At 32.3% G+C, this 17,310-nt stretch overlaps 1 protein-coding gene and 1 long non-coding RNA gene across 5 annotated transcripts in view; both read left to right on the forward strand.

The window, feature by feature from the left end:
• LOC121130392 (uncharacterized) overlaps positions 1-17,310 on the forward strand; it is a 308,177-nt gene that overhangs the window by 46,992 nt on the left and 243,875 nt on the right. The window contains exon 5 of one of the 4 annotated variants that reach the window (XR_011783833.1): positions 15,022-15,265. The exons of the other annotated variants lie outside the window; for them this stretch is intronic. This is a non-coding gene — a long non-coding RNA (uncharacterized lncRNA). Of the gene's footprint in view, positions 1-15,021; positions 15,266-17,310 lie in introns of those variants that run through there. 4 annotated transcript variants of the gene reach the window in all.
• LOC121130260 (uncharacterized) lies at positions 135-2,082 on the forward strand. The gene has a single exon (XM_040726019.2). The coding sequence runs from the start codon at positions 751-753 to the stop codon at positions 1,774-1,776; it is 1,026 nt and encodes a 341-aa protein (XP_040581953.1). The 5' UTR covers positions 135-750; the 3' UTR covers positions 1,777-2,082.

Below are 17,310 nucleotides of genomic sequence, written 5' to 3' on the forward strand. Positions count from 1 at the left end.
GGAGATAATGGCTATAATATCCTTGCTAAATTAAAACACTTGTCCTCATCATACGGTATTAAAGATGCTATTACGTTCCACATACTTTTAAACACACCTATCCCTCCACTGATAAATTTTTTTTTGTATGGGGCACGAAAGGAATTCCAGGAATTGCCTAAGGACAGAGTGGCAAAGGCCTGCTCGCGCTTTTGAGCTCGTATAGAGACCGTAATTGATGCTGGAAGTGATTTTATTAAATAAAATAATTTAAAATTCTCAAAGCTTTCAGAATCTGGTTTTATTTTTTTAATCTGAAAACTGGTTGGAGAGAAAATGGCGTTTAAAAAAAATCTTTTTGTTTAACAGATAGCGAGTGTATTATATTTTTACATTTAATGTATTAATATATAGTAAATGGCATTGTTCTTTGTTTTTGTTTAAAAAAAAAAAATATTCTCATCGTGTTTGGTATTTTTACAAAAGTCCAGCGTCTTAAAGAAGGGAAAATACTCATAGACGGGGGAGCAAATGGAGAGCAGACGCTTGCTTAACCAATAGTCATATTCTTGCTTGTATGTACTTTATTTTTTTCTTCTTCTTCTTCTGTTTCTTTGACTTCTCGAGGTGTTTTTTTACCCTTGCTCAATATTTAGTTTTTTACAAATACTTCAGTGATAAAGTGATCAGAATATTTATAAAACATTTTTTTTTTTTTTAATCCTCAACTTTCTCAATTGCAGATGATTATGTTAAATTAAAAGTCGACTCATGCTGTTATTAAATAAAGCCATATTAATAATTTTGTGTTCTCTTACGACACGAGTCTCTCTTCTTGAGAACATCTCCAACCTCACTAACTCATCACCCCCACCTTCTCAGGACCTCCACCATAGAAGAGTGGAAATAATCAAAACAGATACATGGGATCCCAAGCTCAAGGAGCGTTGGAACGCCTTTCTTGAAAAAAGAGGCCGCGAAATCGCCTTCGACTCCACCTCCTCTTCTCTCAATATCACATCCGTAGCAGGAAAGGACGTGTATCTAACATGTGCTCTCAACAAGCCCATTCGAGGGAAATATAAAATCAGTCTAATGAGACTTCGAGACCTCAACCTCCTAGCAGTTGATAAAAGCCTTCATACCAAGGATCCGCGAATGGAGATCCTTAAAAGTAGTGTGGAAAATCGTGTATGGACTCTGAAAATACGAGATGCTGTCCCAGAGGACTCTGGCCTCTATGAGTGTCACTTAAACTCAATCCCTAAGAGTAAAACTTTACTTCTAAGTATGGCCATTATCGAAGGAAGGATTCGGATCCTTCCCACTAATCACGTGCTTCATTTAAATGTGGGCTCAGATTTGAATTTAACGTGTGTTGTTGAGTCTGGGCCAGTGCAGCCGAAATACATTCATTGGTATCATAAAAATATCCTCCTACAATACGCAGAGAATTCTCCAGCAACTATTAAATCCAACTTTAACCAAATTGGGGGTGAACTTAATCGAACTTTTCATTCCAGCTCTCTATTCATATCCTCTCTGAGTCCAGAGGATTCTGGGGAGTACAAATGTGGCTCAGATTTAACGGGCGAAGTTTGTGTAAAAGTGTATGTCGTTCAAGAAGATTTGAAAACTCTTCATTTGGGGACTGCAGCCGTGGACAGTGGAGAAAAGGAGTCTGGGGAGAGCTCTTCCAGTGGTTTTGGACTCTCCTGTAAGGGATATTTTCATGTCATAATGATTTACTTAACGTCAATTTTGTCAGTAGTCTTTTTTTTCACAATTCCATTCTAATCCTTGAAATACATTATGGAAGAAAAAAGATATATGATATGATAAAACAATTCATTTTTTCCATCTTACTTTCGAGTCGTCAGAGATTATTTATCTTATAGTTAGTATGTGAGTCCCTTCTAACTCTGTTCCACTCAAAGGAGCTGGATTTATAGAATAATCAATGATATGATATCTAAGGAAATCCATTCACTGATAAGTTCATTATAACTCGTTTGTGTGATTCCCTTTCTATAATAATTATTTTTGAGTGTAATTATTATTAAACAAAACAAGGGAAATAAACTATAAGAAAGTGAAAATTAGGAAGTCAATAGAATAAAAATATAAAAAATATTTCATTGTTTCAATTCCAATAATATAATTGAATTATTTTTTAAAAATTCTGGTTTTTTACACTTACTACTATGATAGATATCTACAATTCAACTTCAAACATTAATTTAAAAAAAGAATAGATTTAGTAAAAAGTAATTGAATGAAAAACTATTTCAAATATATACATATATATTAGACTGTACCGAATAGTTGGTAATTTGGTATCACCAAATATTTTTTATTTAGCATTTTATTTCTATAAAAAAGAAAATAACCCTCAAACGTCCAAAAAAATGGTCCTTCATTGACGCGTTTTGATTTGAAAGTCTATAAAATGTTTTAAAAAAAGGACATTTTGATGTTGTTTCTTTTAAATTATCAATTTGAATCCAGTTACAGGATTTTTATTTTATTAAGCATTATTATAGATGAAACATAAATATTGCAATATTTATTTCTCTAACCTTCCTCAAAGGATAAATACTTTAGTTCCATGCATGCAGTCAATAAATAAATATTATCTTTTGGTATAACGTGCATTTATTTAGACGTTTATCTTCATTTCGACTACTCAAATCTTGTTTATTGATACCAACTATAAAAAAGAGATTATTATTAAATATACATTCGTTGTTTATTTATGATAAAATACCCTTTCTTACAAATTTATAATTTTCTACTACGAAAAATGTCAATTAAACTCTTCAAAATATGACATTTCATTTATTATTCCTGAATTTCTAGTGTTGATTTCTTTTTATTTAAGCATATTTTTTTTATTTATAAATGAAAATATTTTTCATTTATTACACTATGCAACAAAACTTAAGTTTTGAATTGCCACAGGCTGAAACCCACAATTATTGTTGTTATTTAAGCCGTAGAACACGAAATGATTATTAAAACTGTCAAACTCTAATGGTTTGTTCATTAAAGCCTCTTTTTTTTTTAAATCCCTAAAAACGGTTTGATGTTGATTGATTTTTGGTCAATGTAGTTATTAATATTTATTAAGAATTTTAATATAATAAGATAAATAGGCTATGTGAATTTATTTAGCACAATAATATTCTATAATATAATATTTCTTCATATTAATATATATTATTGCTTAAAACCTCAAAATGAGTTCAAATTTGTTTCCTTGGAATATTATTGTGATCTGTATTCAACGCAACCTAACCAGCTTATTTTTTGAAAATTCTTATAAATATTAATAACTAAATTGAAAACAAACAAACAATCAAAATCCAACCTTTTTCAAAGGCTCTTTTTTTTAATGGAAACGTAAGTTATATTCTATAAATTTAGCTACGATATAAAGTACTTGAAGAAAAATAAAAAGATATTAGTAAGGTTTTTCATTTTACTTTATTTTTTAGTGGTTATATACATTTTTTATGGATTATAATCAAGATAAAGTAATAAATAATTCATTTTTCAATTGCTGAATGTTTGTATCAATTAGTTTTTTACTTTGATTTTCATCTAATAGTTCTTTCATATCGAAATATAGGACTGAATTGTAGCTATACCTTAAAAACTTCATTTTTTTTTAAAAGCTTTCAAGGCCAAAGATATAGAGGTTGAAAGTTTTAGTGGTCATTTTAGTGTTCTAAGGCTTTAATTACAATAATAAATTTGGGTTTCAGCCTGCGTGCAAAAATACTGTTGCATGTTGTTGAGAATATTTAATTCCTTGTCTTTTCTAAAAACAATGTATTTTCATTTTAAGAAGTTTTTCATCTACAATTCCATTTTTGTAATGCGATAAGCATAAAATTAATCATTAGACAAATCATCAACGACAATTTCAGAAATTTCATGTAGGTGAAACTTATGCTTATTTTTCTTTATTTTTCTTAAATTCAAAATTGTGAACGTTACTACAAATAATTTTGACAAGTGTCTCTATTTCTCATAAATAAACGCATAATAAAGTTGATATGTAATATAGGACACCTGAAAACGAGTTAGCTCAATTTTCGGGACCATTGAGCTCAGTTATTATGTAACGTAGTGGTAATTTTTTCAAATGAAAAACACTATTGGAACTATGGGCTAAAAGTTTATCTATTAGTTCCACTCTGAGCATTAGGCCAGACCGTTTTTGGGGGTAAAATATTTTTTTTAGCTGCTGACACTCAATTGAAATTATATATGTTGTAATTTTGCAAAAATTATTTACTTTTATTAAAACGAAAGATATTCAATTAAAAAAGTTTAATTATTTTATTTTGGTTTATTTCTAATCATAAGTAGAATTGATGTTTGATGTGCAAATAAATCCGAAAAAGAATATTTTTTTTGGTTTTAAGGTGCACTTCTCCTAGGCGTTTCCTGAATAAATAGCAATGCAAGTCCCTCTATCTGATACACATACCCTCTCACAGGCTTCTGCATATGAGCCCAAGGTTTTTATTTGTTCATTGAAGTTACAAAATGGGTTTTTCATTTCTTCTGATAATATCCTCTTCAGAGTCGTTTTTAGTTTTAGTTTTAAAAAAACTTGGTCGCTACTTTTAATTACAATAGACAATTGACATCATCTGGATTTGGTTTATCAATTGAAGGGAGTTTTTGGAAGTTAATTGTTCCACTATATTTTGCCTAAATACTCTTTATTACAGGGTAACTTTTGCTTTCTTGTCTAAGACACCAATAAACATTTGTATTTCCTTTCTTTGATCGGACAGGAAGTTTATTTCCATACGAGTAATTTTCTTAGTCAATATACATGATGAAAAATTTATACATTTACATCATGAAATATCAAATAAATTATGTGAATCATTAATAAATGAATCTATCTTTTTTGGTTACTTCTTAGTAAAGGGTTTCATCAAATTTCTATATTTTTCATGATATGATACTATCTAATCTGCTACTCTTTTTGCATAGATGGTAGGTATTGAAGCTCTTGGGTAGATATTTAGGACTTTAATAGCTACAATTTTACTTATATCAGTCACAAAATGTTCTTTTTTAGGTAAAGGTTTAGATTTCACCTTATGCAATAAAACGCACTAAATCACATCTTCATATCTTGGTATATTTGTTGAATATGCGATGGCATTAAAATAATATGAAATTATTAGATTATTATATATTTATTAATTTGTACATTCTTTCGACGATTTAAATACATATCTTCCTATGATTTTAAACTGGATATACTTACTTCAAGTATATTTAAATTAACACGAATGCTATATCGAATATCTTTAACAATAACATAACAAAGGAGGAAATAGTTATGTCTGAATTGTGTCCTTCCAATATATTTTTTAATTCTTTATTTATTGGTGGGGTTATACAATTTTAGTTGTCTATAGTACAGTGATTACGTGGAGAATCACCAGGAGGAAGGTGAGATTTACAAAAATATATTTATTTAATACTTTCAAAAAATAGTTTGCGTTGGGTGGCGAATACGTGGCTCAAAACATATTTCGAAGGCGGTAAGTCAATAAAAAAGTTTGAGAACCACCGATAGGGATTTTAGTAGGGATGGGTTTCGGTTATTTTTTTGGTGAACGGATAATTGCGGGTAATGAATCTTTGGACCCGAGTAAAGCTGTTCGTAAAAAAATTTGAATACTGTTTTGAGTTTCATTGATACTCGAGTATTTTTTATTACCGCGGGTAATCAATGAGAAAGTATTGTATCATTTATCTTGATATATATTTTTTAGCTATTTAATCATAAAATAAACAATAATACAAAATACATTGTCCTTACATAAAAATAAGACATTTCTTACAAGAACAAAGCTACATATTATATAATTCAGAATGACCATGCATTATTAAGTCCAACATTTCTGATTTCAGCTCCTCAAGACAATAATTTACGCTATTTTCTTTACGAAATGTTGTTTTTATAAAGTGCATCCAAAATCGTAGCTTTTGCAAGTAATTTACATTTTTCTTCCAAATACGAGATTAATAAGATTTTCTTTAATTTGGTCAGCCATTTTACAGGCCAATGGACTGGATCAGCAAGAATGTTTGTATATTTAAAAAATAAAAAATTTACCTAACGAATAACTTTGCTACTATTGACAAGTCTTGCCGAGCTAATCTCAAGAGTGGCATAATTAAGGGGCTGCAAAATTTTACCCATTCCTCTAGAGAAATCTGTTCCATATTTTTTTCAACCGCCATTTTTTCCATAAAAGGTAGAGTAGTTCGCTTATGCTCCAAAAAGCGTTTTAACATTGCAAATGTAATGTTCCTGCGGGTTGGGAAATCTAGAACGAGAACCAAATTTTCCATGTGCAACTCAGATTGAGCTTAATTAAGAGTCATTTAGCATTTGTGCTTAGTCTTGTCAATGTTACAATTGATTTAACTTTTTTCCTAAGGTAATTCAATGCAGTATTATTCTTCATCCCACATGAAATACCAAATTAAGAGAGTGGGCAAAGCAGCTGATATGCTTGATGTTGGTATTTTTAACAGCCCGAATCATAACATGGTCATTGTCGGTTGTAATAGCAACAACTTTTTCCTTGATAGATAGCTGGGGGATCGTATTTTCAATGAAAAAAAGTTTTACATACGATTGATGAAATGTGCTGTCAAAATAATATAGGCGGTATTGTTACAGGAAGTCTAAATATCTGTATTGAGGGAAATCGGTTATGCAGTTGCTAATTTACCCATGAGAAGTGTCTTCATTCTGTAAAACTTAAGACGGATTACTAAGTATCTTTCTATTTGGTAAAAGATATCCTAGATCAAGATTGGCGACTAAATTTTGCAATTCAGAATCTTAAACACAATGGAAAGCGTGTAGATCTTTGTTAATCATTTCTAAAACAAGATTGTCTAATTCCTTCTTTCGAGGATGGGATGATTTTTTGACACGACACATGTATTCTGATATATCAGGAAGCTCTTTACTAAACTCCGCAAGATGAAGAGAATCAAGATTTTTTTTTTACCCTATAAGAGGTACTGCTACCACAAACTGTTATTTTTTTTTTTTTGTAGAGACCACCTTTTTGTTCATCTTGGTTCTTGTAAAAAATAAAGGATCCAGACTTCGGGCTACTGCTCTAGAATAAGAACTTCCTTTGTTCTAAGCAGTTGACGGTTCATCATGGATTTAAAGACGTCTATGAATAATTATTGAATAATAAAGAAGTACAGACACAGTACTCACTTTCATTATCCTTTGATGATTGCATTAGGAGGCAAGGCACAATAAAATCATCATATGGACTTCATTCATAATAATCAAATAATCCTTCCGTATTATTTCAAGGCAAGCTGAAAAAGGATCACACTTCATCTTATAAAATAAAATATACCAAGGCAAAGCTTATTTTTATTGATTAAATGAAAATACATTATATTGTTAGAAATATTTCTATGGACTGCAACAAAAATCAACACACCTTAGAGTTGTAATCATAACTGTATAAAATATGCAAGGTAGCATTATTTTATTACAAATAGCTCTTCTTTTATTGTTTACAGTAAGATATGCTGCAGTTTTCAAACATAAATGGGTAAAATCTCCCCCTCTCAGATAAGAAATACCCAGATTCTTTTGATCAAATATTACCAGTGAAGATTTTTTACCCGCCGAGTACCCCTTTTTTCGGGTAAAACACCGGTATATGTTCCATTGATGTTCCGGGTACGAGCCCACAGGTAAGGGTATTACCCATACCTACTTTTAATCAATATATCAATTTAACATATGATAATTTATTCACTATTAAACTTATGTTGTTTGTATGGATGTTTAAAAAAAAAAAAAAATAATAAAATAATATGAGACATTCATATTTCAATCCTGTTTCGGCAGCTAAAACCGTTTTCCCATGCATACTAAATATGGCAAGTATGCTTATTTTAATGCATAACATTGAAATACAACTAGTTATATTTGATTTTTTTTTAAACTTTTGGTTTTTGGCTCTCTCTACTGAGCATCTTTATTATCAAGCAAGAAGATAGACAATTTGGGATATCAAAAACAAGATACATAAGAGATTAAATAGATTTGGAGATATCAGTGTACGGATATACTCTCCACCTACCCTTAATCGGGATTAATCTTCAATTATTAATATCAAGGATTTGAATAACGTGATAAAAAGCTCACTTTTATCACGATCGTCATTCCTCAAAGTCAACTGATGAGTTTTATATTTAAAAAAATCATAATGAATGAAAAATATCAAACTTATAGAATATAAAAATAAAATATGCCTAAATAAAAACAAAGCAATACCAGAAATTAAAGAATAATAAATAAAAGGCCGTATTTTTAAGAGTTTAAGTTTACATTTTTTGTAGTATAAAATTATAAATTGGTAAAAAAGGATGTCTTATTTGGCCTAAATGAGTAACAAAAGTATATTTAATAGTAATATATTATACACTTGATTTCAACAAACGAAATTTGAGTAGTTAAAATGACGGGAAAGTCTAAATAAAAGGGCATATTACGCGATAACAAAAGCAATATTTATTTATTGACGGCATGCATGGAACTAAAATACTCATCTTTTGAGGCAAGTTAGAGAAAGACTGTTAGGATAATACTACAATATATATGTTTCATTTATAATACTTAATGAAATAGAAATCCTGTAACGGGATTCAAATCGATAAAATATTTGTTAGTTTGAATGAGTTAAAAAAATTTGATTAACAAGTTTCATATATGAAAAAAGATCTACGATGATTCACGCTTCAATACTATCTAATTATGATTCTCTTTTATGTCATAGATTAAATGTTGATTGTAACTATTTGCCAAGAATTGAAGTGATTTTGTGTTCATTAATTAATTATTGATTCATTTCAGACTTTATCTCTTATTTAAATAGTTTTTATCTTTCTAACTTATACATTTATTAGCGGTAGTACACGTAGTTTTTATGCATCGACAAAAAACAAACATTTTGTTTTAATTATATGACCTAACTCCTCAAGAAATCCTCGGACAGACACTCAGTTTTCCATGAACACACTCTCCTTTAGTATAAAATAATACTAATACCACTTTAAAACATGATTTGATGAGCCTGTGAGTCATTAGCTCTTTGTTAAACTACATAGTATCATTCATTTTTTATTCTACTTTAATTTGAGTTGAACTAAACACTTGTGAGATGTAAATTCGTTTTTGAACTACCAGTGGTCTATATTTTATACAACTCATGAATTAATCTTAACAACAATACATAATGATCCTAAAAATTGGCTTAAATATGTCTATGAACTATTGGGGTGTATATTGGTTAGTTAAATATTTATAACCGTTTGCCATACAAACATGAAATAAAATGTATATATATAAGGCAACGAACACGAAGCACTTTGCAATTCTTAGATACAGACATTGCACGTTGAGTTTATGTCCTTACACTTGCTTTGGTGGGCTAGAAAAGAGCCTTGCACATTGTAGGTATGTACAATGAGTCTCAATAGGTTGATACTCATCGACTTTGGCTTATTCATCAGAGTATGTGTTTTTTACATTGATCTTTTTTATTTTGAGCACACCAATAATGATACAATAAGTCATGTCTACCTTCTTTATGTAGCTAAGAACAAACTGGTTTTGGATCTCAGTACCCCTATTCACAAAATGGTCTGCAAATTTATTTCCTGTAATGTCAGAATATCCATGTATACTTTTCTTTCTCATTCCTTTGATGATGGTTTCTTTACATTTTTAAACTTATTTACTAGAAGTAAGCGGATTAAAGATTGCAGGAATTGCTGATTCGGAGTCTGAACCGATTATTACATTGTTTAGTGTTTTTTCGTACTTGAGAAGAGCTTCTACACCTTTTGTTATGACGAAAATCTCTACTTGAAACGCAGAAGCCTCTTTATTCCATGAAAAATTGATGCATCACATTTGGTGATAGCCCATCCAGCCCCTGTGTTTTTGTCTTTAGACACATCCGTAATGATGATCGCGTCAGAATTCTTAATCTGACTATTATCTAACCAAGTGGGATTACTTTTTATGTAGTCAATTGGTTTGTCCCAAACCAAAGTCCCACTTGTAAAAGTTTTTTAACATTATGGAACTGACCCCCACGACGTTTTGGAAGATTACCAATTCCATCCCAGGTATCATGTAAGAAGTGCTTCGTTCTCCATCTTGGTTTTATAGCCTGTCCCTTATATATATGTTCAGAGGAGCAATACCCAAAACTGCATCCATTCCTGCGGTTCGTGTCGATAGAAATGTATGAGTCTTGGAAGTTACAGCCCTTCTTCAAGGCACTGCCGGAGTGGAGAAAACTTTTTCAAAGCTCAATTTGAATAAGAATAAACTTAGAAACTCATTGAGTACTACAACAATGGACTCCATCATCAAAACATTAGAGTATTTCCCTCGGTTTTTTTTTAAATTGATGATGAGCTAATGTAATTTCATTATTCAACAAGATCGAAGTATATGTCTAAATATTCCAAAGAACATTTCAAATTTTCTTTATTTTGTTATAGATTTGTATTATTATGAGGTACATTATTACTTATAAAAAGTAGATTAATTTACTCCAACAAACGCTACCATTAATTTTGTTAGGTAGTTTAGATGTGGAATGTTTTGTTTTTTTAACTAGCTGAGGTGAATTTTTTTGAAGCCACGAGCTTTATTTATTGGAAATGACATTTAAGTCTCTAGAATAGGCTACATAACCAAAAACGAGGAACATAATGGAAATTTCAGAAAAAAAATAACTTCTTCATGCTACTCTTTTTCTTCTATGATATATAATTTCATTAACAGTGAAAATATATGCTCGCTAAATTTGCGGATTTTCTTTTCTTTTATAATGTATTGGATAAGCATGAGACTTACTTTGAAGTTCTTATGATACGAACATTGGAATGAATTCTGGAAATAATTCTAATAGGTCGTAAAATTAAAACAATATTTTATTTTTGAATGGATGTTATTTGGAAGTGTTTAGTTGACAATTTGAGGCACAGTTATTGAAATCAATGACACAGTGCGCTAGGAAAAAACCTTGCTCTGTTTGAATGATGGCTTCATTTTCACTTGATATCCTGGTAGTGGCTTTAGAAGCGCATCTTTGAATGAATATATATTTGGGAAGATTTGCTATAAACAGCAACTGGAGCCAAATATTTTTAAAGATTGTTTTCAATCCCCTGTGGTTGTATCTTGTATTTCCGAAATCCCTTCATTTGTCCATTCTCTCACAGACAAAATCAACATGCAGAAAAAGGAGTGAGATAATTCTTGAATAATCAGTAGTTACTTCGTCGTCTAAGAATAACTCTTAGGCAGGAGCTTTTGGAATATTCGTCCTGGAAGAAATAATGGAGTGATCTGGAGAGATTCGGGGTATGAGTTTCATAAGCAAATATAGTAATCACCCTCATTAAGCACTGTATTTTTCCTTTTCCCCGGAAAAGAAGTCTTCCATTCACTTAGAATTCCGTGGTATTTAACAATATAATCTAAATATTCGGACATAAAAACAGTTTCTGCTTATATACGTGCGGCCGTAATTTTAATATTGAGCCAATTTGTTTTTCAATAAACAATCACATTAATGACGTAGAGTATGCGTAGGGAAATGTAGGGATTTTTAGTAGGATCCCTGGACCATGCATGCAAATAGTTAGCAGATCGTATACAAGCCTTTGGATTTGACCCAGGTTAGTCGAGGATTGTAAATCATCTTAAGAGCTAGACTTTTCGTTGAGCTCCGAGTTTGCTGCTTTAGAGTGTTGAGTATAGCATGAAACAACTCAAGGTACATCTTGTTAGCCGACCTTATTCTATCAGAATTCTCCTGCAATGTGCGAAGGAGCTTTTCTGGCAATTCTATATAAGACATTGGTATTGCCTCAATGCTTCGGCAAAATTCTGATATAACTCCACCATTTTTTAGTTGCTTAATACTTAAAGCAGCAAGTAAGTTGTTCCGTGCTCTGATGCAAGAGTCTAGGACTCGTTTAGCTGGCCATGATGGAGGTATAGTTGCTGCAAAATGAGCTAACTTCAGATTCTCACATGGATCTACTAGATTATCCCAGCAATCCTCCAACCACATGTTGGACATAAGAGTGATTTCCTCTGCAGTCAGCTCCACTTCATCATAATTCCCGTAATTAAGTCAAAATCTATGATGTATGTACCATTGGCTTGTCTTCCTACCTTCTGCATTATTTGAGCAATCCTATCTTCTTCAGGATCATCTTGAATCTTCCTAGCCTCATAATCCACAAGAGAAATTGTCCGTGGAGCCTGTCGCTTTGCAGGTTGCTGGCCTCCCTTCGATCCTTTCCCCTTCCTTCTCTGATGGTTCCTCTTTGGGATTGCCCCAGTAGGTTGGTAGCATGTGGGGTCCGTGTCCACAGGAGCCTCTTGGATGGCCGGGTCACGTTGGGGAGTATCAACTGGTTCATGATCACATAAAGATGACGCTGCAGGCTTAAGAGAAGCTTGGAAAGGAGCAACTTTTTCTGCAGCAAAGCTAGCAATGTTTTCATCGACCATCTTCCTCATTGCAGCAGAAATAGGCTTGGGGGCGGATCTAACAATGCTTGAAATTGACTGTATAGCTTGTCCTCAGAATTAGATTGGGTTCATGGGTTCATGAGTATTTTTTGGGTTGTTTTTGTAGCCTAATCCATTCTTCTACAGCATCATCAAAGAACTTGTCTATTTTGGAATGCTTTTCCGGACTCTTCCCAGTTGACTTTTTAAGTTCTGTTGTTGGCTTCTTAGGGCTTTGATCGACTTTTTCTCTATTTGTCTGGGATGTTGCTTATTCTATTGGCCTGTCATCTTCATTAAGAGCTTCAATCCCTTTACAATTGGCATCATTGACACCATCAACATCCGTTGATTAGTTTCCTGCAATATCAATAGCAATATGGCAGTATAATCTTTTATGCTAGTGTCACGTGTGGTTTTTGATTTATTATCATCTCTTTGATTTGGTATTGCGGTGTTAGGATGTCTTCTTCCCCTCGTTGGATAATGGGTGATTTTTTGGGGTCTAAGTAGCAGAGCTTCAAATGCCAGTGGGTCTATGCAAATGTACCTTAGCAAAGTTAGTCATTTCAGATATTGCAAGTTCCACCTTACCTTTTTGTTGCGTCTTGACGAGGGAGAGGAGACACAAACTTATTTATAGGTGGAGAGATCCAGGATGACCGAGAGAAATGAGAAGAAGGAATGGCGTGGAGGTAATAATACAATACTTATTAAAGGAACATCTGTATTCTTTATAATACAAAAACCTACTCTAATTAATATATAAAATACAGGACTATTTATACAAGGTAATTTATAAAAGACAGTACTTTTAATACATATATATCGGGTGTCCGGAAAGTCCTGACTGATTTCTAACTTCCAACTTCATTCAGATCTACAAGGACTAAAACTAGAGATACAGAGAAAAGTTTTTAATAAAAAAAAACTTTGCTTGGTTATAATCTATAATATATTTTTAACAATTTGGCCTTTAGCTTCCATAACAGCCACAACACTGGGACGAAAGGAGGAGCAGGTGTTCTTGATGTAGGTGGGGTTGGTGATACTGGCCTTGAGAGCTTTGGTACTGTTGTGGCGTTTTTTGCAAGCCTGCCTCTCAATGTGCGCCCAGATGCTGAAATCCAAGGGGTTCAGGTCAGGGGAGGAGGGGGGCCAGAATTCCACATTCTCCTTCAACCATTTCTGGGTGTTCTTGGCTGTGTGTGCGGGTGTCCCATCCTGCTGGAAACACACCCTCTTGCCAGGATGCTCCTTCTTGATCCATGGGACCACCTTGACGTAGACCTCCGAGGTAAACCTGTAGCCCTCTCGGAAGAAGACTGGAGGCATGGCTTTACCATCTGAGCCAACAACTCCAATCATCATAAGTACTTTTGACAGGGGAAGTACGATAGTTGGCTTATCTATCAGAGACTCCGATATATAAACTCCTTAATCGACTAAACACATTTTTGCGACCTCAAGAGCGGTTGAACCATGTTCGCCGACGATCCTACAGCAGGGAGGTTACGTGATCCTGATCCCATCCTCGTCGCCAATGTTGTGTCTTGACGAAAGTGAAGAGGTTCCAATTAGTACGTTTGAATTGTGAAAATAAGAAAATATATTTAAAAAGAGCATTAGTATCTTACAAGTCACCAGTATATATTTTTACGCTGTATAACTTACCGAGAACTTCGAAAATTTGGACGTCTCTAAGCATGGAACTCAAGATGTCTAGAATTTCATGACATACCCTAGGTTAACAAACCAACTTCAACGCAGGAAAGAAGATCAAATAAGAAAAATATGCCTTATCAAAATATAATGATCCATTGTTGGAAACATCTTCTCTATTTACAGATAAAATAATATATAATTATTTATTATATCTATTTATTTATCTCATATACAAACACCTTTTTTTTCTTCTTATGAAGGCCTTGGAATTCAATACTGCCATTTTTAGTGCTTGACAATTTTCAATTGTATTAATAATGATGTTTTTATCAGTACTGTATCGAATGAGCGAAAATTGACTGTTTGGCTTTCTTAATACAAGGTAAATAATTATATTGCAATGAAAACAAAAAAAAATGTAGTTTTTATGCTATCCTTGTAGTTACATCAAAATGTGTGTATATAGTTTCTCAATTAGCTACAAGCATTTGTTAAATAAACATACAATGTAATTTTTTTTTTTTAAATACGCGTAATTTTCATTGCGTAACATTCGGCTCTCATTCTAGTTCTTAAATTCTCCAAGGATCCTCAATTCCTAGAAATTGAGTCCTGTGCTCTTTTGGACTTGTCCAAAAAGTTAGCTTTGGGTAAATTTGATGAAAGGCTCAAACATCTCTGTTCTGAGCTACAAAAAAGTGGTCCTCCAAAAAAGACTTATCAGTTTAATTTGATTATTGCAGTGGCTTGGAGTTTTCATCCTAACGGACAGCATTTGAGGACCCTATAAATTTTAGGAAATCTTCTCTCTACTCCCAATATAAATACTTCCTCCTCTAATTACTTTCCTCTCGCTGAAGCTAATTACCTGGTATGTCATTCTCCCTATCAACAAAAAAGGGCTACCCAACTCCAACAGGGCTAGCGTCGCCGACGATCCTACAGGAGGGAGGTCATGTGATCCTGATCCCATCCTTCTCGCCAATGTTGTGTGTCAAAAAGTCAGCGGAAGTCCTCAAAAAGAGTTTGCAGGCTCTTATATCTCTATCTAATCGAATGAATTGGTAAAAAACGACTTATGTCCTCTTCATTTATAATTAATATCACAGATGTCACATGTTTCGTGAATCTGGGCTGTATGTTATATGAAATAAAATAACTGAATTGATATTCTTGATATATTAAATGGCTAGGGTTGGCACGTGACATTGTCCAGAAAAATTAGCCGTAGTCGAACAGATAGGTTTTGCAACACAAAAAAAGAAAGATAAATACCAAAAAAAATCCTCATTATTAATCACCAGTTTATGAGTATTGCCTCAATAATTAATGAATAATAATAACAACTGGAGAAGAAAGTATTATTATGACGTGATGACAGAGTGATGTAATTCGTGTTATTTATTTAGCTGGCCCGTTTTTTTGGAATTTATAATCTGAAGAATAAATTTTCCATTCCTTAGCAGTTGTCATTATAATTTAATTCCTGAGTTTAATTTACCTCTTTTCCTAAATAGATAAAATTATATTGAAAACCCGAGTGTGCTCATAAAAGACGGAGGGTCACCTTGGGGATTTGTGGAAGAGTTATAATTGTATGTCCTCGTTAGACCCAGAGTAGAATTGAGGATGGACTTCGGAGTAATTATTGCCTACGTCCTATTATATTTCCTTCTCCCCCTTCCCTCTCGTTACAGCTTATCTAATAAAACAATATGGCAACTAAGCTTTAAAATTATAAGGATTACCATACTAATTTTCGGTTTCAAACTTCAAAACAGTAATAAGTTTTTTAGCTGATTTGGTTTATTTTTATTTTTTCTAATTGGTAATTTGAAGAATGAAGTTTCTTCTCTTTAGCCGTTGTCTTAATTATTTAAGTCCTGACTAGTGAACTTCATTTCCTACTTCATTCAACTATATTCAAAACCTGAATGAACATTGTAAGTCCATGATGGACTCAAAGTAGAATTGAAGATCGACATTGGAGTCATTCTTGCCAATGTTCTTGTTTATTTCCTTATCTCCCTTTATTGTAGCTGATCTCTTCCAAAATATTCTTCTAATTGTCAGGTTTACCATGTTAATTTTCGGTTTCTCTTTATTTCACATTCCTATTATACAAAAGATTTTTATCACTACTGATGAGGGAGTACTATTGTCTCCAGAGCGTTACCAGGCGTATCCTTTACTAGACACGCTTTATGCTACGTGTCAAACGCCTTCTATATTTCATTATTATGACAACATTATTATTTTTTAGATCAAAAATATGTATTTGATACACACTCGATCCTAATATGTCTACATGGTTATTTCTAATTTCAAAAATGCCTTTTTTCAAACATCCAAAGACACATTCATACATACAGAGAAGCTTCTATTTATTAATATAGATTTGACACTAGTCATGATTTTTGTTACAAGGATTTTAAATATCAGTTTAAGACGGCTGTTGAAGCATCATCATAATGATATGAATTAATGATAAATACATTCTCACTCACAGATTGCAATCCGTAGTAAATAATTATTGAACGTTTATCTTTTAAAATTGGTTGAACATGAATGGGAATAGATTTGCAGTATGAAATATTATCAAATATATTTATTATTTTATTTGGTAATGTGTTTTAGAACTCAAAAATAAAGAAATTTTTCTCGATCCAAAACTATTGACTTGTTTAACGTTGTTCTAGTTCATATATGTCAGAATTATTGATTTTCTGGTACTCAACCCTTATTGCATCCTCCACCAAATATTTATAAATATATATTTAGAAAAATGTGTTGTAAATTATACGTAAAATGAGGTCATGGGTTACTTACTGAACGTTTAAAGTCAGAAGGGGATATCTTAGAGTAAAGACTGTAAAAGTTATTATTATTTATTTATTTAAGAGTCCTCTCTCCCTTGATACAAATGATATATTTTTAATACATGATTTGTGATGATGAAGAAAAGTTATTATTATAAAAAGTATAGCACGACGTGTTATTTATTAGATGATATTTGACCCACAACTTGAGAT

The sequence above is a fragment of the Lepeophtheirus salmonis genome, chromosome Z (genome assembly GCF_016086655.4).
Source record: "Lepeophtheirus salmonis chromosome Z, UVic_Lsal_1.4, whole genome shotgun sequence".
Lineage (NCBI taxonomy): Eukaryota > Metazoa > Arthropoda > Copepoda > Siphonostomatoida > Caligidae > Lepeophtheirus > Lepeophtheirus salmonis.